This window comes from Aythya fuligula, chromosome 33 (assembly GCF_009819795.1).
Source record: "Aythya fuligula isolate bAytFul2 chromosome 33, bAytFul2.pri, whole genome shotgun sequence".
NCBI lineage: Eukaryota > Metazoa > Chordata > Aves > Anseriformes > Anatidae > Aythya > Aythya fuligula.
In genome coordinates this window covers 739,990-766,116 of record NC_045591.1, presented here as the reverse complement: position 1 = coordinate 766,116, position 26,127 = coordinate 739,990, and the positions used below count along the sequence as shown (strand labels likewise).

Sequence of the window (26,127 nt, the reverse complement as noted above, 5' to 3'; positions counted from 1 at the left end):
GGAGGAGGAGGAAGAGGGGAGGAGGAGAAGGAGGGGGAGGAAGAGAGAGAGAGAGAGAGGAGGGGGAGGAGGAGAAAAAGGAGAAAGAGGAGGAGGAGGAGGGAGGAGAAAGAGGAGGAGTGGAAGGGTGGAGGAGGGGGAGTGGAAGGGACGGGAGGAGAAGGAAGAGGAGAAGAGAAGGAGGAGGAGAAAAGGGGGATGGGGAGGAGGGGGAGGAGGAAGAAGGCTCTCGTTGGGAGCTGCCCTGTTGGGGACCAGTGGGCAGCGGGAAGCCCCCACCGAGCACCCCAGGATCCCCAGAGCCCAGACCCAGCTCCCCGTAGCCCCCACATCCCCTGAAGCTGAAGGTGGGAGCCCAGCAGTGTGCGTGCTTCCTCCCCCAGAGTTTCTCTCCCAGAACACTTCAGATGGGGAGGAAGAGGAGGCACCAGCCACAAGTCCCTTGGGCAGGTGGGTAGCAAGGAGGGGGGGAAATGATGGAGCCTCGACCCCAAGACACTGCCCATCGTTGTCACCACTCCTTGATGCAGTGGCTCCTCCCAGAGCTATGGGGCAGGCTGGATTCGGGAGTGGGAGCCCTAAAGGTGCTCGGGATCCATGGCCAAACTTTGCAGAACAGGGTTTTTGTGTCTCTGTCTTCATCCTGTGATAAATTAGTGGGGGTTTGTTCATTGTCTTTGAGGAATTTGGAGAATCTGCTGGGGAGAAAAGGTTGTAAAATTTAATGGCCTTGATAAGGGAGGAAGCAGGAGGGGGTGTTGGGTGAACATCCTTGAGTTAAACCAGACTCTGTGAAATTCCTTACCACAAGACATCCTTTTTGCCGCTTCACTACCCCCACCTGAACACGAAGCAGAGGAATAACGACCCCCCCTCTCAACAATAGACTGTGCAGCCTCAGCCAGTTCAACAAGTCCTGATAAGCCGGAATTCAACTGCTATAAAACAGCAACGCTGGAAAGGGAAGTTGCGTGCTGTTGCGGAGCAGAGACTCCCCAGCCGCCCAGCGCTGTTTTGCTTGTGTGTCCTTACTTGATTAATAAAATAATTTCAATAGACCAGTAAATTGTGTGTTCTAATTTATAACAATCCCTATAGCTGACAATGGCCTGGAGGATGAGAAAGGGGAAAAAATGGAGACACCAAACGGATCAGAGCTGTGTTCAGGACAATCCAAGGGGAACTTGGCCCAGAAGGCAAACTCAACACCACAGCGCCAACCACGGTGAAGCTCCAAGGAACCAAGTGGAGAAGCGAGGCTGGAGCCCTGTGGCCACCAATCAATGAGGACAGGTGGAAGCCCAAAAGGCTGCCAGAGGGATCCCACGATGGGGAGATCCTATAACATCAGAGAGGCCAGGAGGCCGGAAGGCACAGCATGTGGAACCTCCTATGGGTGTCCAGACTGTGGGAAGACCTTCAGCGGGAGGTCGTTCCTCGTCCCCCACCAGAGGATCCACACCGGAGATGGCCCTTCACATGCCATGAATGCGGGAAGGGTTTCCGAGTGGGGTCGTCCCTCAACAAGCACCAGCGGATCCACACAGGGGAAAAACCCTACAAGTGCTCAGTCTGTGGGAAGAGTTTCCGCCTCAGCTCCACCCTCAGCACCCACTGGAAGGTTCACACCAGGGAGAAACCCTACACGTGCTTGGTGTGTGGGAAGGCTTTTCGGGTGAACTCATACCTGCTAGCACACCAAGCCACCCATGGCGTGGACAACCCCTTCCAGTGTCCCGCCTGAAGGAAGCACTTCAGCATGAGGAGGTATCTGGCCATCCACCAGCGGATCCACACGGGAGAGAAGCCCTTCAAGTGTCCAGAGTGCAGGAAGGGTTTCAGCCAGAGATCCATCCTCATCATCCACCAGTGGACCCACACTGGGGAGAAACCCTACAAGTGCCTCAGCTGTGAGAAAACCTTCCGCCTGAGCTCCCACCTGACAAGACACCAGCGGTGCCACACCGGGGAGAGGCCATACAAATGCACTGACTGCGGGCAGAGCTACACCGACAGCTCTGGCCTCATCAAACATAGGAGGCTCCATGCCGGGGAGAAGAAGTCGACACTCAGCACAGCTCAGGGAGCAAGGAAGAGACTCTACAAATGCTCCTGCTGCGGTAAGATCTTCAGTATGAAGTCAGCCCTGATGGTCCACCAGATGAGCCACACCGGAGAGTGACCCTACAAATGCCCCAAGTGTGAGAAGACTTTCAGCCACAGCACGGCCCTAGGGAAACACCAGTGGGTCCACACCGGGGAGAGACCCTTCAAGTGTCCTGACTGCGGGAAGGGCTACGCTGATGGCTCCACATTGCGGAGGCACCAGAGGAGCCACACCAAGGTGAGACCCTATAAGTGTCCCGGCTGCGGGGAATGCTTCAGTGTCATCTCTGCTCTCCTGAAGCACCAGCGGTTGCATACCAAGGACAGACTTTACAGATGCCCCGACTGCGAGAAGAGCTTCCACTCCAACTTTCTCCTTGTCACCCACCAGTGAACCCACACAGGAGAGAAACCCTACACCTGCCCCAACTGCGCCGAAGCCTTCCGCCAAGCTTCCCACCTTACACGGCACCAGAAGATCCACACGAGGAGTGGGGCTGTCACTGCATGGCGTGCAATGGCCCCATAGCAATTCCAAGCAGCGCTCAGCAATGGCACAGGGACTGATCCAGGAATCTCAAGCACCTCAAGCCCACTGTCTGCCACAAGTCATTCATCCCAAGAAGCCTTGTCCTGTATGCTGCCAGCCTGGTAAGCACTGTAGGGTACGTGCTGCTCACCCAGGTGTTAACAGGAGCCCAGTATTAACCAGTTACTGGTTACAGCGTGACCATGCCACCTTTCTGTAGCATGACCCTTTTTTTTCTCACCCAGTTAATACGCCTTTGGGTTAAGGCTGCAACCACTCTTGTATTTTAAGTTTTTATTTATCCTTAGTTCCTATTCCTATTCCTTTGTCCCTGAGTCCCTCTCCTACTCCCCTTCCCAAACTGACTCCTCCAATTATCCTGCCCAACTCACCCTCAGCTTCACTCCCATTGTTACCAAAGTCAGTCCCAGAAAAATCGTATGTAACCACTACTTTTGGATCATAATTTGTCCCTTAAATGTGTAGAGCTGGCACTGTTAATTAGTGCATCCAGACTGAACCTTCTTGCCTCCTGCTGGCCAAGGATGGCTCTGTTATCACACTCTAATTCTGCTCAGCTTATGCCCATACAAAGATTTTACAGGGTATTTGGGGACTTTATGGTGTATCTGGGGACAGGCACAGGAGTGCTTTATAGTATTGATGCTGAAGTCCTGGCCAATAAGCTAGACACAATGACTACCTCACTGTGCAATTGTCTCATTTGCTTACAATCATCATTTAAGTTGGGAATGGGACCATAAAGGTTAACCCTTCATGAGAATGTATAGACCATGTTGACTGTGTGTTATTGCTAAATGTCAAGGGAATGTTTCCTCAGCTTTGAGCTGCCTTCAAACCCAACCGTGGGTGCAAGCTGAAACCATAAGAGAAGGTGATACCTGCTGAAATTCATGGAGGTGCCTGAGCCAATGCTGCCAATACTGAATGCCATGGACAAGCCCGGTGACACTTGGCAAATTTTGCTTGCAATGACTTAGAACCATATGAGATGCTGAGGGTATCAACCCCTTCTTTGGATTCCCACCAAGCTGGACCCATGGTCTGTTATCCCGTGGATCACCAGCAGGCAAGGAAAGGATGGTGACTGGTAGATGCTGAAGATTGCATCCCCAAGTCAAGAGTTTGGGTGTGAAGGGAAATGTTGTCGACGAAAGGAAGACACAGACGCTCAATATGAGTGAACACTGAACTTCAACCTTAATGGATAGCTCAGTCGCCCTTTATCTAGTTCGAACATAATCAACTCATACATATTGCAAAAACTAAGCTCAGCATTGGCTAACATTTCCCGCTCTTTTCAGTTTGTTCCTCCTTCTTTTAGCCACCGTCCCGCCTTAGGGACTTTCCCCATCGCCCAAGGGCATCGTGTCCTTGATCCTGATTGGCTCTCAGCCAGCTGCGTACGTGCCAGACTCATGTGAGTTGAGTACGGTACTTCACTAGCCCATTGCCTCCTAACTGCCCAACATCAACAAGTCCTATTTCACTTAACCATTCCTCCACAATTCCCCCGTTTTTATTTTGCGCTACAAATACCTTCTCTGTGAGTTGCTCTAGTTTCTTAGTTAGGCAGTTAAGGATTATACGTGCAGCAACTAAAAAAATAATAATAATAATATAAATCAATATAATTATAAGTAGAAAGCGAAGTCCCTCTTTAACTAACAAAACCCATCCACCCATGTTCCCAAAAACAGATTTAAGCCAACCTTCAAACCAACTATCTTGTACTACAATTTTTTGTGTATGATCCCTTAACCGTTTCAACTGGTCGTGAATTGACTAACCATGGTCAGAAAGATAAAAGCAGCACATTCCTTCTACATCTTCACACCCATGTCCCTGAGCCAGCAACAAGAAATCAATAGCGGCCCTATTTTGCAATACAGCATGTCTTAGACTCTCCATATCTTGTGACATTTCAGAAAGAACTTGTGTTGTTACATTCGATTGTTTAACAGCCCAACAAGCAAGCTTATTAATGTTAGTCAAAGCGTGTGCAGTTCCCACACCAGGCACCAAAGAAACAAAGAATCTTTCTGCTGGACCCCACAATTCTACATCATCATTACAGTCAGAACCCAGAGTTTTTAGTTCTCGTTTAATTCTTCTGCTCCTTGTCGAGTTCTGCCACGAGTGTAAATCTGGAGCGAAAAGTGTGAGTCGCCCTAGGTAACACGGTCCTCCAAAAGCATTGGCTGGTACTCCTTGCCATGCACGGTCTCCGCAGATCAAAAACATGCCAGAGAGAAGCAGCACAGCCGCCGCTGCTTCCATGGTTACGTCAGACAGGCTGCAGGGTCCTGATGTCCGTCCCTCTGCTCTGTGCCGACTCGCCACACGGTGAGCTCCAAGCGCAGCGCTGCTCGTGGCGGTGACTGAGGGGGGGGAGGCTCCCATTGCCCCGTAGCCCCGAGGCAGCGTTATCGTTCTCTCTGAAGGCGGCAGTGGGCAATGCCCAGCTCCAGCACTTCCCGGCAATCCCAGTCGCTCTGTAGCGGCAGCAGCGACTCCCTGCTCAGCCTGATGTGTAGCTAAAGCGTTAGTGACTGTTCTCCAAGGCTTCAATAAATTTTTTAGCAGACTTAATATCATTAATAACATCAAACAATTTGTCCCCAAATTTACGCCACTCTGCTTGTTCAAAAAACTTTATCAGGATTTGTAAAACAACCCTGCGCTACTGCACATGCTAACAACCCTGGTAATTCTTTTTTTTACAATCTATATCTAAAATGCTCCGCTTTTCTAAAAAGCATCTGAGCAAATTATACGCCGCTTGTCTTTCATACCTTTATATATACAGTTGCAGCCTTTGCAAAGACCTCGGTGGCGCTTTTCCGGCGGGACCCTTTATAGGCTCATCCCGAGTGCGGGGACTCCCTTCCACCTTCCGAGCTGCGGGTGCGGGGACTCCAAGTTTTCGTCCCTTTCACCTTTCAGACCTCGGCGACGCGTGACCGGCGGGATCCTCTCCCGGGTGCGGGGACTCCACGTCCCTTTCACCTTCCCGACGCGGGTGCGGGGATTCTTGTCCCTTCCACCTCCTGGGCTGCGTTGCAGGACCGGATCCTCCCTTATTCCGTCGAACACGTGGCCCAGGATCACTGCCAGCAGTGTCCAAATCCCGTTCAGACCGGTCCCTGTTCGGGCGCCAATTTGTTGTCGACGAAAGGAAGACACAGACGCTCAATATGAGTGAACACTGAACTTCAACCTTAATGGATAGCTCAGTCGCCTTTTATCTAGTTCGAACATAATCAACTCATACATATTGCAAAAACTAAGCTCAGCATTGGCTAACATTTCCCGCTCTTTTCAGTTTGTTCCTCCTTCTTTTAGCCACCGTCCCGCCTTAGGGACTTTCCCCATCGCCCAAGGGCATCGTGTCCTTGATCCTGATTGGCTCTCAGCCAGCTGCGTACGTGCCAGACTCATGTGAGTTGAGTACGGTACTTCACTAGCCCATTGCCTCCTAACTGCCCAACATCAACAAGTCCTATTTCACTTAACCATTCCTCCACAGGGAAATCCTGTCAAACCCCTGATCTGTGCCTTAATTCACTTGGGGGGATCCGTCCACATTGTGTCACAGCGATCCCAGTGAGATGATGCTGTGTATGTTTACAATCTTTGGCTTATTTTGGGTGTATTGACTCTGTGTAGCCATGCTACGAGTGTTCATCTTTGTTTCCATAAGTTTACTACCCAACCTACTTGTGATTTTAACTGCACTGCCCCAGTTACCACTTATCAAGCACTGTCAACTGTACTCTTTACCACATATTGCCCCTATCCCTATCAGTGTGAATTTTTCCCTAATTGAACAATAGGGAAAGGTCCAAGTCACTTGGCCAAAGGAGCCCTGATAACCATGGTCATGTAAGTCTTTTCATGCCCAGATATTAATTTTAGTCCGGAATTAGTGAATTACTGGATTTTCTGTTGTTTCAAGCCAGAAAATTGTGCTACTGTTTCTCATACTGTTATTTTGAAATAAATAGATAGTTCCTAAAGCTGTTGGTCTAGTGTCTTTTACCATATCCCAAACCTATAGCTCAGCAGGGCTGTCTCAAGCCCCCACAGCCTGGATGGGGGGGGGGGGGGGGGGAATTCATGGCTCTGCTAATGAGCAGGGACTCATTTAGCCACAATAACTCATTTGCTCATCTATCATGGTACCTCCAGTAGCCAGCCAACAGGTCTGCTAACTCTGGTTTCTGTGCCAAAGCTTCCAAACAGGAATCACACTGTTTGATTCCGTGCTGCATTTTTTTAGTCTGAGCTGCATTTTTTTTCTGAAGAAATGCTAGATGCAGTAACTAGAGAACAAAAAGTACAAAACCACAATTTTCTTTAACAAAATAGCTCATTCTGTAGGAAAAAAAAAAAAAAAAAAAAAAAAAAAAAAAAAAAGGACTCGCTGCAAAGTGTCATTCAACAGCTCATGGGATGTTACAGGTTCATTAATTTCACCCCAAATCCCACACTTGTCACTTTGCTGAAGCAAAGCCACCCAAGGAAGAGCCCTATAGTAGCCACCAGCCCCTGCTGAGTGGCTGAGTGTAAGGAAAATAATAATAATAACACAGCTATTCCAAAATCAGCTTCAAAGTACAAAAGTAGATAGACTTTTCCTCTTTTCTAGCATGAAAACCAAACAGAAACCATGCAGGTGGAGAAAGCAAAATGCGCTGAGCCTCTCAGCATGGCTTTGGGTGTGAAATTCCCCTGTGACTGGGGTGCCTTTGTCCACACGGCAAGCAATGCACGGTCCCCACCCAGTGGACATTTGGGTAAAATGGGGGAGCTGTGAGTAGAAATGCAAGCCATGAGCCCCTCTGCGTTGATTTCCATGTGTGTTTTTTTTCAGTGGGGAAAGCATCTGCTCTGTGCTTCTTTCCCAGATTTGCTGCATATTCACGGCCTTGCCTTGCAATGCTGCCAGGCACTGCTGCTCCAACTGGTTTCCACTGGAGCAACCTGATTTGGAATAGGCTGCCCAGGGAAGTGGTTGAGTCAACATCCCTGGAGGTCTTTAAAAGATGTTTAGATGTAGAGCTTAATGATATGGTTTAGTGGAGGACTTGTTAGTGTTAGGTCAGAGGTTGGACTCGGTGATCTTGGAGGTCTCTTCCAACCTAGATGATCCTGTGATTCTGTTTTCTGGTCCCTGCAGCCAGCTCTGCGACAAGAGATGCATTTCTCAATTCCCTGTTGCATATATATGTGTATATATATATGTATATATATATATATATTACATATTTATATATATATTTTTTTCCCAGCTAAATTTCCTGGGATCCAAGTGCCAGTGGGGGAGACCAGGATTTGGGACCAAAAATCTGAGTAGAGCTGCTGGAGTGATGCACTGTGTCCATAGAGATACAGGTTCCCCCAAACCCACTCCATCCAGCTCAGAAGGAGCAGGATGAGACCAGTGGTGCTGTCTGTGTTGGTGTGGATGCTCTGTTTGACCAGACACATATAAGAATACACACATGTGTATGTGCCTACTGACTGCATTTTAAACCTTGCTACCAGTTGGACCTGGGGACACAGGGTCCAATCTGTGCTGATGTGTTCTCTAATAACCCCCTTCCTTCCCATCTCCTCCAGTAAATTCAGTAAATTCCAATTTCTTCCAGTAAATGTCCTGAAATTCAGAGACAAAGAGGGGAGGAATCTGGGGGGGTGAGGGGCAGGGAAGCTGCTCAAAAGAGCCCCGGAGATGCGCAGCCTGGATTTTGGCTCAGCACAAGGAACCGGGGCAGGGCAGCCGGGTGCGAGCATCCCTTCAACCCCCCACCCCACCCCAAATAATTATTGACAAAACCATAAAATACTGACACCCTTCTCTTTCAGAGATGCTCCAGTGATGCTGGGAGAAGGAACTCTCTTGGGCTCTGCTGTCGCCTTTGTTTCGGGCACAGAGAGATTCTGGGCTGCCAAGCAAAGCTGCAGATGCTAATCCTGCCCTTCCAGCAAGGGGAAAAATGCACTGTGCCCCTCTCCTGCAGGATTTGGTCCAAGAGCTGCCCTTAGGATAGCTCAGGGCGAGGGGACAGTGGGGCTTAAGGGTGGTTGCAGCCCGGCTGCCTGCGCAGAGGCACAGGAAGGGGCTGGGACAAAGTGAGAAGCTGGGAAGAGAAATGTGCAGCCCTGGGCTCAAACCAGGACAAGCCCTGAGCTGGAGCTTGCAGGTACCACACCTGCGCTGGCCTCTCCTCCTATATATATATATTTTTTTTTCCCAGCTCTTGTCCCTTTTCTGTGATGCTCCAGGAGGAACTGGGGGAAGGACATATGTCACCAGATGGAGGGGCTGGCGGAGAAGCCGCCTGAATACTGCTGGGTGGGAATATCACGCAAATCCTCACTACGCAAGCCCAAAGCTCCAAAACGTGATGTCAGGGGTAGAAGCAGGCCCACAAGTGACCCACTTTGGTCCAGGTTCAGCCAGACCCCCCCTCCCCTGCACCCCAGGCTGTCTCCAGCACCCAGCATCTATCCTTCTCACCCAAATGCTCCTCGTTTACCACTCACACCCATGGGCACAGTGTACCCACTGTACTGGGGGGCATTGTCCCTACTGTGTCACCAAATGTGAGGGTCCGGCCACACTGATTCAAGACTTCAAGCCCAGGGCAGCATGAGATACCCCCCCTTGGGGACACCCTGGTGTGTCATCCCCTGCTGCTCAAAGCCTTGGGGATTTCTCCCCATCCCAGGTAGCTGCTTTAGAGGATGGGGGACGGGTTCATCCCCACCCCATTGGGGGGAACAGCAACCATAACTCCATCAGGCAGACCCTGGCTTCAATGGGACATGGGCAACTTTTATGGTGTTTTATAACCCCAGACCAGTGCAGGAGAGGTAAGTGGCTCTGGTCTTACTGGGTGGCAAAACCAGGGTGATCCTAATGCTCAGAGACCCCCAAAACCCTGCAGGAATGCACATAGCTCTGAAAGCCTCCAAAAGGACCAAATCTCCTTGATTTTTCTTGGCTTTTTTTTTTTTTTTTTTTCTCTTACCCTCTTCCCCCCTCCCCTTCCTCCCACCCAGGGAAAGGTCTGGGTTATTCACATGCCTGCTGTTTCCCAAAATCTTCCCCCCTGTTTTCCCCCTCCCAAGCTCTCTTTCCCCTGCCAGAACTCCTCACCAGCTTCTCCTCCCTCTCTTGGGCACAATCCCAATGGAGCAGGGGGATTTGGAAGACTCATCCCAATGGGATAAGCCCAAGGAGAGTCGTCAGCATGGCATGGTGCTGAGGAGGACCGAGGTGGCCATTTGCCCGAGTGCCAAGCTAGGAGAAGACCAGGAGGAGGAACCCAGGCCACAAAGACGGAGGTAAAACCATGCCGGGAAGGTGCAAGATAACCCTGGTGAAATCCATATCCGGAAAACTGGGATCGTGGCTGGGATGTGCCCCAAGGAAAAAGTGTACAGGTGCAGCAAGTGTGGGAAGTCCTTCAATCAGAAGAACAACCTGAGCCGGCACCTGAGGATGCACACTGGGGAGCGTTCCTACAAGTGCTCTGAGTGCTGGAGGAGCTTCAGTGACCATTCAAACCTCATCTCCCACCAGAAGCTCCACCGGGGGGAAAAACCCTGAGTGCTTGGACTGTGGGAAGCGCTTCAGCCAGAGCACCAGCCTCCTGGCCCACCACTGGATCCACACGGGGGAAAAACCCTATGTCTGCTTCAGCTGTGGGAAACGCTTTGCCCGGAGGCAAAACCTCACCATGCACCAGAGCATCCACACTGAGGAGAGACCCTACTTCTGCCAGGATTGCGGGAAAAGTTTCTGGAGGAGCTCTGACCTCATCCGACATGAGAACCCTCATACGGGTGAACGGCCCTACAAATGCCCCGACTGTGGGAAGGGTTTCACGCGGAGCTCCAAGCTGATGGACCACCAACGGACCCACACAGGGGAAGCCCCCTACAGGTGCTTGGTGTGAGGCAAGCACTACAAGGCCAACGTCTCCTTGAGGTCCCACGTGAAGCTGCATGCATGAGACGGGCTCGCTGAGGGGCTGGTAGGGCCATATCCTGTGGGGAGATGGAGAGGAGGAAGGTGCTGTGGCCAGGGAGGGCCTGATGGGTGGATGATGGCAAGCATAGAACCTGGAGGTAGATGGGCTCACAGCTGACATGATGTGATGAATGATGTGTGAATGTGATGGGCTCACATTCCTGAGTACTGGTTCTTTCCTTTTTGCACATTAGCATTAAAATGTTTTGGACTTTCCACTGTCTGTGTGTCAAGTGTTGGTTGAAACAAAACTCACCTTAGCTGGTTTCAGAGGTCCTGATTTCCCAAAACCTCTCAAACGCCACCATTTCTGCCTGAAATACACTCAGGCTTTTCTACTGCCACAGCATCTTCTTCCATTTTCCTGTTGAAACTTCAAATCTGCACCTAAAACCCTCTTACAAATCATATCCCTCCCCTTCCAGTCAGGGCTGCCTACATCAGAAAAATCCCCTCTGCAGTTCCCTCTCCCTCCAGGAATCAAAACCTCTCCCGAGGAGCTTCAGGTTCTTCCCACCTCCGATTTTTCCACCTTCCTTGTTCCTTTTCCCGGTTAGTTTGGAGGAGGATCCGTGCATGGCCATGGACCCTATTCATGGGCTGCCTTCCCAGCTCATCTCCTGCACAGGGACCTCCCAATGCTTAGGGCTGATCCTGCCCTGCTCCCCTTGCTTTACTTAGGAGTAACTGCCCAACTTGAAGGAAAAGCATCACCCAAAGCTCTCGTGGTGATGTTCTAGTGAAAAAAAAAAAAAAAAAAAAAAAAAAAAAAAAAAAAAAGTTTTTTCTGGTGGGAAAAGTTTCAGGGGAAGGCCAGATCCTGCTGCACACCAGGAAATCTTCAGAGGGGATGAATCCCTGGGCTTCCAAATGCAGGAAGGGCTTTGGTGCTGGTGTGCACGTTAGGAATGACCCCAGTGCCTCCATGCTGCTATTAAAACCTTTTAATTAGCCATGGGAAATGGCTTGGAGTAGCCATTTGTCTGCCACGAGGATGTGAGGGCTAACGGAGCGTGCTGATGACCTGCCAGGTCTCTGAGACCTTAATATCGGGAGTCCTGATGGGGAAATCAAGCATGGGGAAATTAATGGGGCTGTGAACCAGGTGCATTTCTGCACACATGGAGATGGCAGACACACACTTTTGCTGTTTTCCATGGTTTTTGCACACTGCCCAGGCACTAGATTTTAGAAAATCCAGCCCTGCCTCATCAATCCTTGCTTTTTCCCTGATGCATCTCACACCGAGACCTCACAGCAGAAGACTTGGCCTCAAACCAAGCACGTGGGATTCACAAAGCACAGCTCCATCTGAGCCAAAAAAAAAAAAAAAAAAAGAAAAAAAGAAACTCTCCCACAGATCAGTCAGCTGTGCTGAGCTCAGCTCCATGTCGTCCCCCATCAGCTGAATATCCAGCAGCCCAAAAACACCTATCCATCTGGATTTCTCCCAAAAGAAATTGAGGTGAGAAGGTGCGAGTGTGCATAGCCAAGGGTGCTGGGCTCGCCCTTTATCTCACCCCTGTGCTCCCCCATCAAGTTGCTCCCCATGGAGCTGTTCTGTGCTGCCACATCTGCTGCCAACAACTCAGCGGTGGGCGGTGGGATGTCTCCTGACTCTTCTTAAGCGGTGGCAGATGGTTTAGCAAATGGTTGAAATACTGCTTTTTTTCTCGATTGCTCAATAGCTTTCACTTGCTTTGAGCAAAGCCAAGGCTGGTGGTGGCATCTGGGAATCACCTGCTAAGCACAAACACCCACGTGTAACTCTAGAGATGCTCTGTCACAAAAATAAAATCATAATAATAATAAATAAAAGCCCAAGAGGAGATTTAACGGGACTAAAAAACAATTTTATTCTTTTTAAAGATGAGTTTCAGTTGCTCCTGAACAGCCTAGCAGTCAGCAAATTGACTTTTGATGAGTAATTCCTTAAGAAAAGGAGGTGGAAAATCATGAGGTGTGCACACAGAAAACTCTTTTAGGAGAAATCAGAATTTCTACTCAGGCTTTGTCCTGAAGATACCAATCAGAGAATGGGGTTTATACGCATAGACCAAAAATAAGGGCTTTTCCACCCACTTTGCCTGGCTCTGACTAAACCCAGCTTGAAATAAATCACCATGAATATTCAACGCACTGTGGGAGCACTGGGTCCTTGCCACAGAAGTGCAGAAACCTTGGGCTGAGTGGTGCAAGGATTTGGTGTTCAAACCTGTGCAATGGAACAAAATTGTGTGAACCTGCCATGGAACCAATGTGAAAGGTGAAAAAAAAAGAAAAAAGAAAAAAAAAAAAAAAACACTTAAATAGGAGGAAAAAAAATAAATCTTTAAAAGCTTTAATTCTTAGTAAGTTAAAAATGTGCTTTTCCACATCTTACCTGTTGACCCCTTCCCTAGCCAATGTTTTAGGGAATTCAGCTGTTCTTTATAAATATAGGAAGAAGAAAAGCAGCTGAAACTCTGCTGAAACTCAGATAACATCCCACAGATGTTACCTGAAGAAGAGCGGGTTCCTTTCCTTATGAGGTGCTAGTGGTTTAGGGTTGGACTTTTAGGTCTCACCAGCTCCGGATGGGCTGACCCCCTTCTTGCACAACGTTTTCTCCTCCACATGCAGTTTCTGGTGGGACACCTTGGCCTTGTAGCTCTTCCTGCACACTGAGCACTTACAGGGAGCTTCTTCCATATGGCTCCTCTGGTGGGTGAAGCACTTGGAGCCCTTCCCATTTTCGGGACATTTATAGAGTCTCTCCCCGCTGAGGGTCCTCTGGTGTCACACAAGGTCAGAGCTACTACAGAAGCTCTTCATGCAGTCCAGGCAGCTGTAGGGTCTCTCCCCGGTGTGGAATCACCAACGAACAAAAAGGTTGGTACTCTGGGTGAAGCTCTTCCCACTGTCCAAGCAAATATTTGGCTTCTCACACGAAGGATAATTTAATTAAAGGGAAATAAATAATAATTATTATTAAGGAAAGATTATTATTAACTAAACAATTTAACTAAAGGGAAAAAAAAAAAAAAAAAAAAAAAAAAAGGAAAGGGGAAAAGGGAGGGGGAAAGGGAAACAAAACAAAACAAATAAAGGCTATGTGGAAGTGCAGAGAAAAGAAATTATTCTCTACTTCCCACAAATGAGCGATGCTTGACCACATCCTTGAAGCATGGCCTCAACACACACAGTGCCAAAAATCAGTAAGTAAACAACACATACTGCTTTCTGTCTTCTGGCAACTCATTACATGGTGGTGCCTCTTCAGCACGAGTTACCTCTTCTGTCGGCACTCCAAAATCTCTGCCTTTCGGCCATTCCACAGTCTCTTCCAGGATTCCTGGGCGATTAGGTTTTCCCATTCAAGCCCGCTGTGTAATTAACGCTATCCACTTACTCCATGTAGCATCAGTTGCATGGTGTGTAGTGGGAATTTTCCCTTTGAACATCCAGTGTAACACAGGTAGCCATGGTGCCAACAGGAGCTGTGCTTCTGTACCCACAGCTTCTGAAGCAGCTCGAACACCCTCATATGCTGTGAGTATTTCTTTTTCAGTTGGGGTGTAATTGGCTTCCGATCCTTGATAGCCCTGGCTCCAGAAACCCAGAGGTCAACCTCGAGTTTCTTCTGGGGTTTTCTGCCAGAGGCTCCAGGTGAGGCCATGCACCCCAGCTGCAGTGTAAAGTATGTTTTGCACAGCTGGTCCGGTATGGACAGGCCCAAGGGCTACTGCACAAGCTATTTCTTGTTTGATTTGTTCAAAGGCCTGTTGTTGCTCGGGGCCCCCCTTGAAATAGTTTCTCTTTCAAGTCACTCAATATAGAGGACTCACAAGCTGACTATAGACTGGAACATGCATTCTCCAGAATCCCACAAGGCTTAGGAAAGCTTGCATTTCTTTTTTGCTAGTTGGCAGAGACATTGCCGCTATTTTATTGATCACATCCTTTGGAATATGGCGACGTCCATCCTGCCATTTTACCCCCAAGAACTGGATTTCCTGTGCAGGTCCTTTGACCTTATTCTGTTTAATGCCAAAAACAGCTTTCAGGATTTTTGGATTATTTTCTTCCCTTTCTCAAAAACTTCTTCTGCTGTGTTGCCCCACATGAGGATGTCATCAATGTACTGCAGGCGTTCAGGAGCTCCCCCTTATTCCAGTGCGGAATGGATCACTTGGTGGCAAATGGTAGGGCTGTGTTTCCACCCTGGGGCAGTCAATTCCAGGTGTATTGGATGCCCCTCCAAGTGAAAGCAAACTGTGGCCTGCATGCTGCTGACAAAGGGATGGAGAAAAATGCATTAGCAATATCAATTATGGTGTACCACTTGGCTGCCTTTGACTCTTGTTTGTACTGAAGTTCCAGCACGTCCGGCACTGCAGCACTCAGCGGTGGCATGACTTCATTCAGGCCTCGATAGTCCACTGTTAGCCTCCACTCACCATTAGACTTTTGTACTGGCCATATAGGACTATTAAAGGGTGAGCGAGCCTTGCTGATCACTCCTTGACTCTCCAGACGGTGAGCCAACTCATGGATGGGAATCAGGGAGTCTCGGTTGGTGTGATATTGATGTCGGCGCACCGTTGTGGTAGTGATTGGTACCAGCTGTTCTTCAACCTTCAGCAATCCTACAACAGAAGGGTCTTCTGAAAGGCCAGGCAGGGTAGACAGCTGCCAAATCTTCTCTGTGCTCAAAGCAGCTATGCCAAAAGCCCACCGGTATCCTTTGGGATCCTTGAAGTACCCTCTCTTGAGGTAGTCTATGCCAAGGATGCATGGAGCCTCTGGGCCAGTCACAATGGGATGCTTTTGCCACTCATTCCCAGTTAGACTCACTTCAGCTTCCAGTACAGATAGTTGTTGGGATCCCCCTGTCACTCCAGAGATACAGGTGAGTTCTGTCCCTCGGTAGCCTGATGGCATTAAGGTACATTGTGCACCAGTGTCCACTAAAGCTTTGTATTCTTGTGGTTCTGATGTGCCAGGCCATTGGACCCACACAGTCCAATAAATCCGGTTATCCCTCTCCTCTACCTGGCCAGAGGCAGGGCCCCTCTAGTCCTGGCTGGAGCGTCTGCCACTTAATTCTTGCAAATGAGAGGTAGAGGTCCCTTCATCAGGGTCAAGAATAACATCAGCTCTTCTACTGCCTCTGGGGTACTGCCCAACAGAAACTGGAGCAGCATTTCTCTTAGGAGCCCCTCTTCTTGCTGCTGTATTTCCTTTCAGTTCACGTACCTGAGCAGCTAGGGTTGAAGTAGGTACACCATCCCATTTCCTCATATCTTCCCCATGGTCACGCAGATAAAACCACAAGGTGCCACATGGTGTGCGTCTTGGGTACTCTCTCTCTTGAGCAGGAAAATACTGATTCTTAGTGGCTGAAATACCACTCCATCTAGATGAGGAGGGATATGCTCATTCTACAAGGTGGTCAAGTCTTTCGGACAGTTTCTCCACAGCTGAGACACAGGCCCATAGTGGATCAGAGAGATTGTCTTCATATTTTTGAAGCTGGCAGGACAGATTATGCACTGTTGGTCCCATCTCCTCATCCCACTGAACTACTGCCAGTGTACTGATATGTGCTGATGGTGCACTCCGCACAAATTTACACCACATGGATGTTGTGTACCGGACTTCATTAGGATCTTGAGGTGTCTGGGCAGTGACCAAATCACTATAAATCATCTCCAGCACAGCTAATTCCCACAGATGTTGGAGACCTTTATCCATAGTGGCCCACTTGCCTACTTGATATCTTCCTTACGGGGATACCTTTCTTTCACAGCTGCCAGGAGTCGTCTCCAGAGGCTGAGAACCTGTGTCCCTCTCCCAATTCCTTTGTCAATTACCATTTCTCTAGAGAGGGATCCCAGCTGCTTGGCTTCATTGCCTTCTAATTGTTGGCTATTGGCCCCAGCATCCCAGCATCAAAGCAGCCAGGTGAGGATGTGTTCACCTGGGCATCGACCATAATCCTTTCATACATGTATTTCTCACAACTCACTCAGGGATAGGGATCGAGTGGTTTCTGATTCCTTTATGATTTCCATCTCTTCTTCCTGCTGTTTTTGTGATGGCTCTGCTTTAGAGGTGCCTGCCTTTCCCCTTCTCCCTCCTTCTTAGGAGAGGCTTCTTCTCTTACTAAACGAGCTGACTTCCATTTCCATTGTTTTGACTTGACTATGGGGGCAACTGATACCATAGCTGGTTGGTCCTCTGGGTCAGTCACAGCATGTGTTACTTGGTCATCAGATTCAGAGACTTCCTCCCTCTCTTCAAGGTGCTGGATGATGTTAAACCGTGTTTGATAGGAGTAAGCCAGGACCCAGCACAATGCTGCAAGCTGTCAGTCTCGGTCATTGTCAGGGTCAGGACATACGACTCTCAAACATTCTATCAGGTTTTTAGGATTTTACACTTGTTCAGGGGTGAAGTTCAAAACTATTGGAGGAGAGACCCATGACAGATACCTGCCTATATCCTCCCACACACCTTGCCACCTGCCACAAGACTGTTTTGAGACAGATCCCCAGGTAAACTTTCTAAACAATCAACTAATCTTAGAGAGAAGAGGAAACCCGTTATTCAGAATTAGAAATAGCAATATATGGGTTACACATGGATATTCAAAATACTCAAAAACTGTTGTAATTAGCCCACTGTGAAAGAAGGAGGAGGTACCATTCCTGATATTATTCATAAACTGATGAGGAAAGGAAGGCAGTGTAGTTCTGAATATTCTCTAAAAGATAGTTTCCATGAGACCCAAATGATAACAGTGCAGAGCCTGAATGCCAGATTAAACTCAAGGCCAGCACTTGGCAGCACAGCGAGTTAAAAAAAAAAAAAAAAATGAACACATTGTAGCACATTCTCGGATCGGATATAGAGGAGAAAGGAGAATATGACATGGATTGCGTGACATATGATCAAACAAGCCAATATTAACAGGACACTGAACATGGTGACTAGTAAGTAAGTGTGTTAGTTGTAAGCGTTTTAATCAATTTTATTGTTACCTCAACCCTTCATGCCCCACGTTGGGCACCAAAAAGGACTGTGGTGGTTATACTGTGCTAGGCAGCTAAATACCACAACCGCTCTCTCACTCCCCCTCCTTAGATGAGGAGGGGAAGAAGTAAAGTAAAGAACTCACGGGTTGAGATAATTTAATTAAAGGGAAAAAATAATAATAATTATTAAGGAAAGATTATTATTAACTAAACTATTTAACTAAAGGGGAAAAAAAGAGGGGGGGGGAGGGGAAAAGGGAGGGGGAAAGGGAAACAAAACAAAACAAAACAAAGGCTATGTGGAAGTGCAGAGGAAAGAAATTACTCTCTACTTCCCACAACTGAGCAATGCTTGACCACCTCCTTGAAGCAGGGCCTCAACACACGTAGCCGGTGTTCTGGAGGAAGACTGACGTTTTCACAATGAGAGCCCTCCCCCCCACCCCCATCCTTCTTCCTTTTTCCACCTTTTCTTGCTGAGTGTGACATCATATGGTATGGAATATTCCTTTGGTTGGTTGAGGTCGGCTGCCCTGGTGATGTTTCTTTTCTCACTTTTTTTGCCCACCCCCTAGGAGGGTTAGAGAGAGGCCCGATGCTGTGCCAGCACTGCTCAGCAGTAGACACAACACTGGTGTGACAACACTGCTGTTCCAGCTACAAGTGCAGAGAACAGCACTGTATGGGCTGCTGCAGGGAAAGTTAACATCCCAGCCAGACCCAATACAGGCCGTTTGCTTCTGCCTGCTGGGAATCAACTGGTTGGGGCTTCTCCTCTTGGTGGCCACCAGCACCTGTTGGTGGAGAACAGGGACAAGATGGGAGCTGACCCACAGAAAATCAAGGGTCTCCACATCCCATTGACCTTCTCATCCCATTGGCCTTCCTACCCCATTGGCCTTCCTACCCTCTGCACTTTCTGATTCTATTGACCTTCCCCATCCCACTGACCTTCCCCACCCCATTGACCTCCTCCCACACTGAACTTCCCACTCTATTGACCTTGTTCCCATGTTCATCCCATTGACCTTCTTATCCCATGCACCTTCCTATCCCATTGACCTTCACTCCCGTATTGATATGCCTATCCCATGCACCTTCCCATCCCATTGATCCTCCTACCCCTTTGACCTTCCCACCCCATGAGCAGCTTTCACCCAATTCAACCCACAGAGGTTTGTCAAGGACAGACCTTGAGGGATCCTCAAGGGATGGGGAGTGGAGCAAATCTCCAGATGCCTTATGGGTACGTGCAGGACCTTAGGATAACAGCATGGGAACCATTTTCTGTGCGTGGTTCCATTCTCCCTCTTCCCAAAATTCATTACCAGGATGCAGGAAAGGCTTATCCAGGGAAGGGAGAAATTTGGAGGAAAAACACCTATTTTGAGTAAAGGGTGGTTACCTGGTGAGGCTGTGTTCTCAAAGCTGTTCTGCTGGGTGTCCTGCAATAGAAATTTCAGCTTCTCAACCTCTTCCCCTCTACAGACTCACTGATGCACGATGCAGCAGGAGCTCATGCTGAAACCCTTCCTGCACTCAGGGCACTTGTAGGGCCATTGACCCATGTGCAAGTGCTGGTTTCAGGTCCAGTTTCTCCTCCAGTTGAATGAGGGCCCACAGTCAGCACATACATAAACCTTTTTCTGGGAGAAAACTAGTGGCTGGGGCTCAGTTTCCCTAATGCTGCCTGGGCTTCCCCCTTGGTGGATCCTTTCTCCCAATCCCTTTTCCCTGTTATGTTTCTCCGAGGCTCCACCATGCCCCAGCTCCTCTCCATCACCCCATACCACCCCCAAGCCTTGTCCCACCTTCTTCTGGACCTTCTCAGGATTTCTCTTTTCCTTCTTGCTCATCCTCCCCATACCTGCAAGAACCCCACAACCATGATGTGCATGCAACCCTGCTAAAACCCCAAGGGAAGGTTTGGCCATGCAGCCCCGTGCATCCAAGGTACAGGACAAAGTGGGTGACGGAGGAGCTGCAACCTCAAACAAAACCCTTACAGGGCGAAAAGATGGGAAGGGGCTCAAAGACCTTGCTGGATCACCCACATACACAAAAATGTATTGCTTAGGCCATTATCTTTTCTCCCAGCATCTCCCAGCCAAAATTAGACAGGGTGCTTCTGTAAAGTTGCACTTCAAGGGGGATTTGGCTCAGTTTCTTAGGAAAACAGGAAAGAAATCAGTGTGGGTTTGCATGAAGTTGCCCACCCCAAGCCCTGGGCTGTTGCCCCAAGCAATTCCTCAACCCCAGAGGCTGCATCTCCTCCCCTCTGCACCCCCAAAAAGGGTCAGAGCAGTCCAGCTCCATCCCCATGCAGAGCCCATGCTGCCCACACTTCACATGGAAACTGTCCTGGTTTCAGTTAGGACAGTTAATTTTCCTCCTAGCAGCTGGTAGGGTGCTGTGTTTTAGATTAGGATGAGAAGAGTGCTGATATGCTGGTGTTTTAATTGTTGCAGAGCAGTGCTTACACCAAGCCAAGGACATTTCAGCTTCTCGCTATGTCCTTCCAATGGGCAGGCTAGGGGTACAGCAAGAGCTGGGAGGGGACAGACCCAGGACAGCTGACCCAAACTGGCCAAAGGGATATTCTATACCATCTGATGTCAAATAATACATAGGGATGGCTAGCCGGGGTGGGGTGGCCGGGCTGCTCGGGGTTAGGCTGGGCATTGGTCAGCAGGTGGTGAGCAATTGCATTGTGCATCACTTGTTTCGTACACATTATTAATAGTAGTACTATTCTCATCATTATTGTTATTATTATTGTTGTTATTATTATTTTCCTGCCTTAATAAACTGTCTTTATCTCAACTCAAAGGCTTCACTTTCCCCTTTCTCTCCCCCATCCCAGAGAGGGAGAGGGGAGGGTGAGCAAATGGCTGTGCGATGTTTAGCTGCCGGCCGGGTTAAACCACATCAGAAACCCATCAGGATTTTATTAAGTGAAAAAAAAAATAAAATCTAAACATAAAACAATAGTGAAAAGAAGAACATTCGACCCTTTGCTTGATGCCAAGAGGGTACAGAAACAGCATTCCCCTCCCTCCATGGAGCAAGAAAATCCCCCCCCACTGCCTGAGATTTCAACAACCCCTCCATCACTGAATGCTTGAGTGCTGCTCATGAGCATTAAGCCCAGCCTGAAAATAAGGGGGGGAGGAGAATCTGACTTGCAATCTTTTTTTTTTTTTTTTGGCCCAGAAATGCCCAACAAGGTCGGCTTCATCAGACAATGAATGTGATCCTTCTGCTGCAGCTGTCTCACCAGGCGTCCCTGCCTCCTCTGTCTCACGTGGGAGGACCGGCGTGACTGCCAGCATCCCTGGGGAATAGCATCGCTGTTGCCAGGAGGACAGCTTTGATAAAGATTTCCAGCGTGCTGATCTCCCTGCAGGTCTCCCAGCCCTGCAAAGGCTTCGGGAGCCACACAGACCTGATCCAAACAAGAGGCGACGCAGCAGGGAGGATGCTGTCCGAGGGGGACTTCCTGAGCTTTGCCTTCGGTCCCATTTCTCTTCTTCTGGGAGGCTTGGGGAAGAAGAACCCTGTCCCAAATGGTGCTGGAGCATCACCCAAAGCTTGTCCTTATAGCAAATTCTCCTTGCAGGGCACAATCTGCTCCTCTTGCATCTTAATGCATGTGCATCCTCATGTGGGACATCAGGGAAATCTTGGTCCTGTAGCAATTCCCACACTTGGAGCACCTGTAGGGAGTTTCTCCTGTGTGGGTCCTCTCATGCTTCAGGCATTTAGTGCTCATGGTAAAGCCCTTCCCGCACTCATGGCACCTGTAGGGTCTCTCCCCAGTGTGGATCCGGTAGTGAACAATCAGGTGTGAGGTGTTGGTGAAGCTCAGCCCGCACTCGGGGCATTTGTGGGGTCTCTCCCCAGTGTGGAGCTTCTTGTGCTGGTTGAGGTTGGAGCTGCGACTGAAGCACTTCCCACAGTCAGAGCAGAGATAGAATTTCTCAGATTTGTGAACCGAGCTCTGCTGCCGGAGCTTGGTGCTGTCACCAAGTTTTATCCCACTGTCGGGACACTTGCAGCACTTCTCCAGCTGGTGGGAAGCAAGGTCGGAGCTGTCATCAGAGCTGTTCCCACACTCGGGACACTTGTGGGGCTGCTCCACTGTGTGCAGCTGCTGGTGTTGGCTCAGGCTGTTGCTACAGTCAAAGGTTTTCCTGCAGTTGGCACACTCGTACGTCTGCCCTTCAACACAGATACCTGGATGCACACCCGACTCTTTGGGATCCTCCAAAGTGCCTTCAGGATCATCCAGATCCCCCTGCCCTTGCACAGGGCATGGCTCCACTTCTGACTGCTCTTTTAGAGCCTCATCCTGCTCAGGATCCTGGCACGCAGCCCCTTCCTCCATCCTCATGCTGGGGCCATTTGCTTCTGTCTGCTGGGAGTCAACTGGTTGGGGCTTCTCCTCTTTGTGGCCACCAGCACCTGCTGGTGGAGAACAAGGACAAGATGGGAATTGGCCAACAGAAAATCAAGGGTCTCCACATCCCATTGACCTTCCCATCCCATTGACCTTCCCCACCCCATTGACCTTCCCATCCCATTGACCTTCCCATCCCATTGACCTTCCCACCCCATTGACCTTCCCATCCCATTGACCTTCCCACCCCATTGACCTTCCCATCCCACTGACCTTCCCATCCCATTGACCTTACCATCACATTCACCTTCCCACCCCATGCACCTACCCATGCCGTTGATCTTCTCATCTCATTGAAATTCCCACCCCATTCACCTTCCCACCCCTATGCACAGCCCCAGCTCAACCCACGGAGGTTCTCAAGGATAGACCCACCATGGAGAATGGAGCTTTGCTCATGGGTACATGCGGGACCTTAGGATAACAGCATGGGAACCATTTTCTGTGCATGGCTCCATTCTCCCTCTTCCCACAATTCATGACCAGGAGGCAGGAAAGGCTTATCCAGGGAAGGGAGAAATTCGGAGGAGAAAACACCTATTTTGAGTAAAGGGTGGTTACCTGGTGAGGCCGTGTTCTCAGAGCTGTTCTGCTGGGTGTCCTGCGATGGAGAATCCTGCTGGTCAACCTTCTCCACAAGATGGACCTTTTTATGAGCATTACAGCGGAAGTTCTGGGTGAAACCCTTCCCGCACACGGGGCACTTGTAGGGTTTCTCACCCGTGTGCACCGTCTTGTGGCGGACGAGGTCAGAGCTCTTGCGGAAGCTCTTCCCGCAGTCCCGGCACTCATAGGGCCTCTCGCCCGTGTGGACGCGGCGGTGCATGATGAGGTACTGGTGGCGGGCAAAGCGCTTCCCGCAGTCGGGGCACACATAGGGCTTCTCTTCGGTGTGCACAGACTGGTGGGCGATGAGGTGGGAGCTCTGGATGAATTTCTTCCCGCAGCTCAGGCACTTGTAGGGCTTCTCTCCGCGGTGGAGCATCTCGTGGATGAGCAGAGGGGAGCTGTCATTGAAGCCCTTCCCACACTCGGAGCACTTGTAGGGCCGCTCGCCCGTGTGCAGGCGCTGGTGACGGACCAAGTTATGCCTCCAGTTGAACGTCGTCCCGCACTCGTTGCATTTATACGCTCCCTTCCTGCGTTTGGCTTTCACCTGTGGCTTTCTTTCGCCTCCCGTGCTTTCCTGCTCACCTTCTTGCAACCCCTGCCTGGCTTCGTGTCCTTCACAGCTTTCTGAGCCTTCGCCGTGCCCCAGCTCCTTGTCCTCTTCATCCTCCTCATCGTCTTCTATCACCACTATATCTTCCCCCACCTGCACGTGCACCGTGTGCCTCACCTTCCCCTTTTCATTCTTGCTCATCCTCTTCATCCCTGCAGCAACAGAGAGAAGACCTTGATGCAGCCGTGCCCGCTCCCGCGGCACTCATCCTTCTAGGCACCTGCCAAATCCCTCCCCAAGCCTGCCATGCCACAGCTTCCGCCACCCCATCCCCTCTGTCCTCACCCCTCCACTCCCTTAATTTTTTTTTAATTTTTTTTTGGGGGGGGGGGGCTCAACCCACCTGCAAGGTGTGTTTCACTCCGCACCCTCGAGCCGCGCGTCGGGGAGGAGGGATGCGTGAAACCAACCCGCTCCCAACGGGATGGGGGGTCGGGGGGCCCTGGAGGACCCCAACCCTATTCCGCCACCCCCCTGCTTCACACCCCCAGACCTTTTCCCCAGCTTTCCACCCTCCCCCGCTGCAGCCTCCGCTCGCCCTTGTCCCAGCCCCTTCCTGTGTCTCTGCACACCCAACCGGGCTGCAACCGGCCCCGAGCAGTGCTGCAGAGGGGGCTGCGGTCATGAGGGGGCTGCGGGGGGGCCGGGCATCCTCCCTGCTTTGCTTTATCCCATGATCAAAGCCAGGCGGGAGAGCAGCTCGGGGGGCGGGGGAGGGAATCCTTCAGGGTGCAGCCCCCGTCGGGGCTTCCTGAAAATTTGGGTAAAAAAAAAATGGGTTTAAGGGAGAGCTTGCATCTCGCACAGGGTTTGCATTGGTGTCTGCAAATTGAATTTGCTGTTCGGGCTGGATTTCGTGACATTTTGCTTTTAAAAGAGGCTCACAAGGGATGTCAGGGGAAGTGGGGGGGGTGATACCAAATTCCATGAAACCAAAAGCAAAATAACAGGACTCAACTGGAGAAGCCAAAATGTGGTTGGGCTTGTGGAAATTAAACCTGGGGTTCAGTTTATTGGGATGAAATGGGAGAAGAAATCCTCCTGGGTTTGCAGGTGAGGAAATGCTGGTACCGACAGAGATTTGCTCTCATGGAGATGTTCTTTAGGAGAGCCAGAGCATGGGGTAAGGCTGGTTTCGAGTTGGGAATTATTTTGGCGTCGTGGTTTCTAAGGCTGGTTGACTTGTCCTTGGATGTTTTACCCAGAGATGGGCTTGGGTTGCACACCAGCATGGGGTGCATGGGTTGGATAAAGCAATTCCCTGACCCCACAGGCTGCATCTCCTCCCCTCTGCTTCCCTGGATGGGCCAGAGTGGGTAATTCGCAAGGAAACTCATCAGAATTTTATTAAATGTAAGAATACGTAAGGCAATCAAAGGAAAAAATAAAAGAGGAAAGAACAAAGGGGAAAAAGACAAAGAAATAATGTTCCCCTCTTTGCTTGCTACAGAGGGTACAAAACCTGGCTACTGCCATGGAGCAAGAAGATGCTTGAGATGTTCCAAATCCCCCAAATGCTTGAGATTGCACAAATTAACAGTGCCCACAAGGTTTAACCTCAGCCTGAGGCCAAGATGAGGAGAACATCACTGAAATCAGCTTCTCTGGCCCCAAAATGCCCAACGAGGTCACTAAGATGGGACTTGTGTTGGCTCCTCATCATCATCCTCGTCCTCGTCCTCGTCCTCTGCCATTTCTTGTTCCACCTAGTCTTTGAGATTTCCCTTTCCCTTCTTGCTCATCCTCCCCACAGCTGTGGGGATGAGAACCCTGCCTGCAGCAGTGCCAGCTAAAACAGTGCCAAAAGGTTGGATTTGATGATCTTAGAGGTTTTTTTCTGACCTAAAATTCTGTGATCTTGTGGAAATCCCACAGGACGGCTTCGCCATCCAGCTCCACGTGGAGTTGTGGGGTGGAGGGGCTGCCCTGCACCTGGACCCAAAGCCTTGCTCCATCATCTGGTGTTGCTCATGCATGGGCTCTCCGTTCCTCCCCCCCCCCCCCAAAAAAAAAAAAAAAAGGAACCTCCTGGGGCTCAACCCCACATTTGCTGCTTGATTTGGGGCATCAGCATCCACTGGAAAAAAAAGGGAGAAAGGAGGGGAAAAGGAGGAAAAGGGGGGGGGGGGGGGGGGGGGGGGGGGGAGAAAAATAGAGGGAAAGGGGAGAAGGGGAGGAAAGGAGGAAAACGGAGGGAGAGAGGAGGGGAAATGGTGAATAGGATGGGAAAGGGGAAGAAAAAGGAGGGGAAAAGGGAAAGGGAAGGAAAGAGGGGTGAAAAGGGGGAGAAGAGGGAAAAAGGAAAGGAAAAGGCACAAACAAGGAGGGGAAAAGGAGGAAAATGGGGGGAAAATGGATAAAAAAAGGAGGGGAAAATAAAAAATAAAATAAAAGGGGAAAAAGAGGGGAAAGGGGAGAAAGAGGGAAAAAGGTAAAAGAAGGGGAAAAGCAGGATGAAGGGGGAAAAAGCTGGGGAAAAGGGTAAAAAAATAGAGAGGGAAAGGGGGGAAAAGAGGGGAAAAGGAGAGAAAAGGAGGGAAAGGGAAGGTAAGGGTGGAAAACGGAAAGAAAAGGGGTGGAAAGGGAGGAAAGGGGGAAAAGGAGGAGAAAAGGAGGGGAAAAGGGTGGGAAAAGAGGAAAAAAGGGGAAAAAGGGTGGGAAAATGGGGCAAAGGAAGGGACAAGGTGGGGGGGGGGGAAGAAGGAAAAAGGGGCCAAAGGAGGCGAA

The 26,127-nt window shown here is 49.8% G+C and overlaps 2 protein-coding genes across 3 annotated transcripts in view; one reads left to right on the top strand and one right to left on the bottom strand.

Moving 5' to 3' along the window:
* The first annotated feature begins 1,328 nt into the window (after window positions 1-1,328).
* The window catches only part of LOC116500231 (zinc finger protein 208-like), a 437,615-nt gene continuing 412,816 nt past the window's right edge, over window positions 1,329-26,127 (top strand). Inside the window, 4 exon segments of the mRNA XM_032205145.1 lie at window positions 1,329-1,467; window positions 1,470-2,602; window positions 10,098-10,273; window positions 10,275-10,622. Of these exon segments, the coding sequence (XP_032061036.1) occupies window positions 1,329-1,467; window positions 1,470-2,602; window positions 10,098-10,273; window positions 10,275-10,622 (1,796 nt within the window).
* LOC116500252 (zinc finger protein 2-like) lies at window positions 20,653-23,877 on the bottom strand. Of its 2 annotated transcripts, none has more exons than XM_032205183.1 (3): window positions 23,744-23,877; window positions 22,740-23,552; window positions 20,653-22,186 (listed from the first exon to the last, which is right to left on the bottom strand). In XM_032205183.1, exons 2-3 carry the CDS (start codon window positions 23,548-23,550, stop codon window positions 21,363-21,365), a joined length of 1,635 nt encoding a protein of 544 aa, XP_032061074.1. In that variant the 5' UTR covers window positions 23,551-23,552; window positions 23,744-23,877; the 3' UTR covers window positions 20,653-21,362. The 2 variants fall into 2 exon arrangements, with proteins under 2 accessions (XP_032061074.1, XP_032061075.1); XM_032205184.1 differs by having other exon boundaries at window positions 20,653-22,183.

What these genes read in the sequence shown, in the direction of transcription:
- LOC116500252 (XM_032205183.1), bottom strand. Translation starts at nt 23,550, where the DNA reads ATGAAGAGGATGAGCAAGAATGAAAAGGGGAAGGTGAGGCACACGGTG. An exon ending in TGAGAACACGGCCTCACCAG is followed by an intron (nt 22,187 to 22,739) that starts GTAACCACCCTT and finishes GTTCTCCACCAG; the next exon opens with CAGGTGCTGGTGGCCACAAA.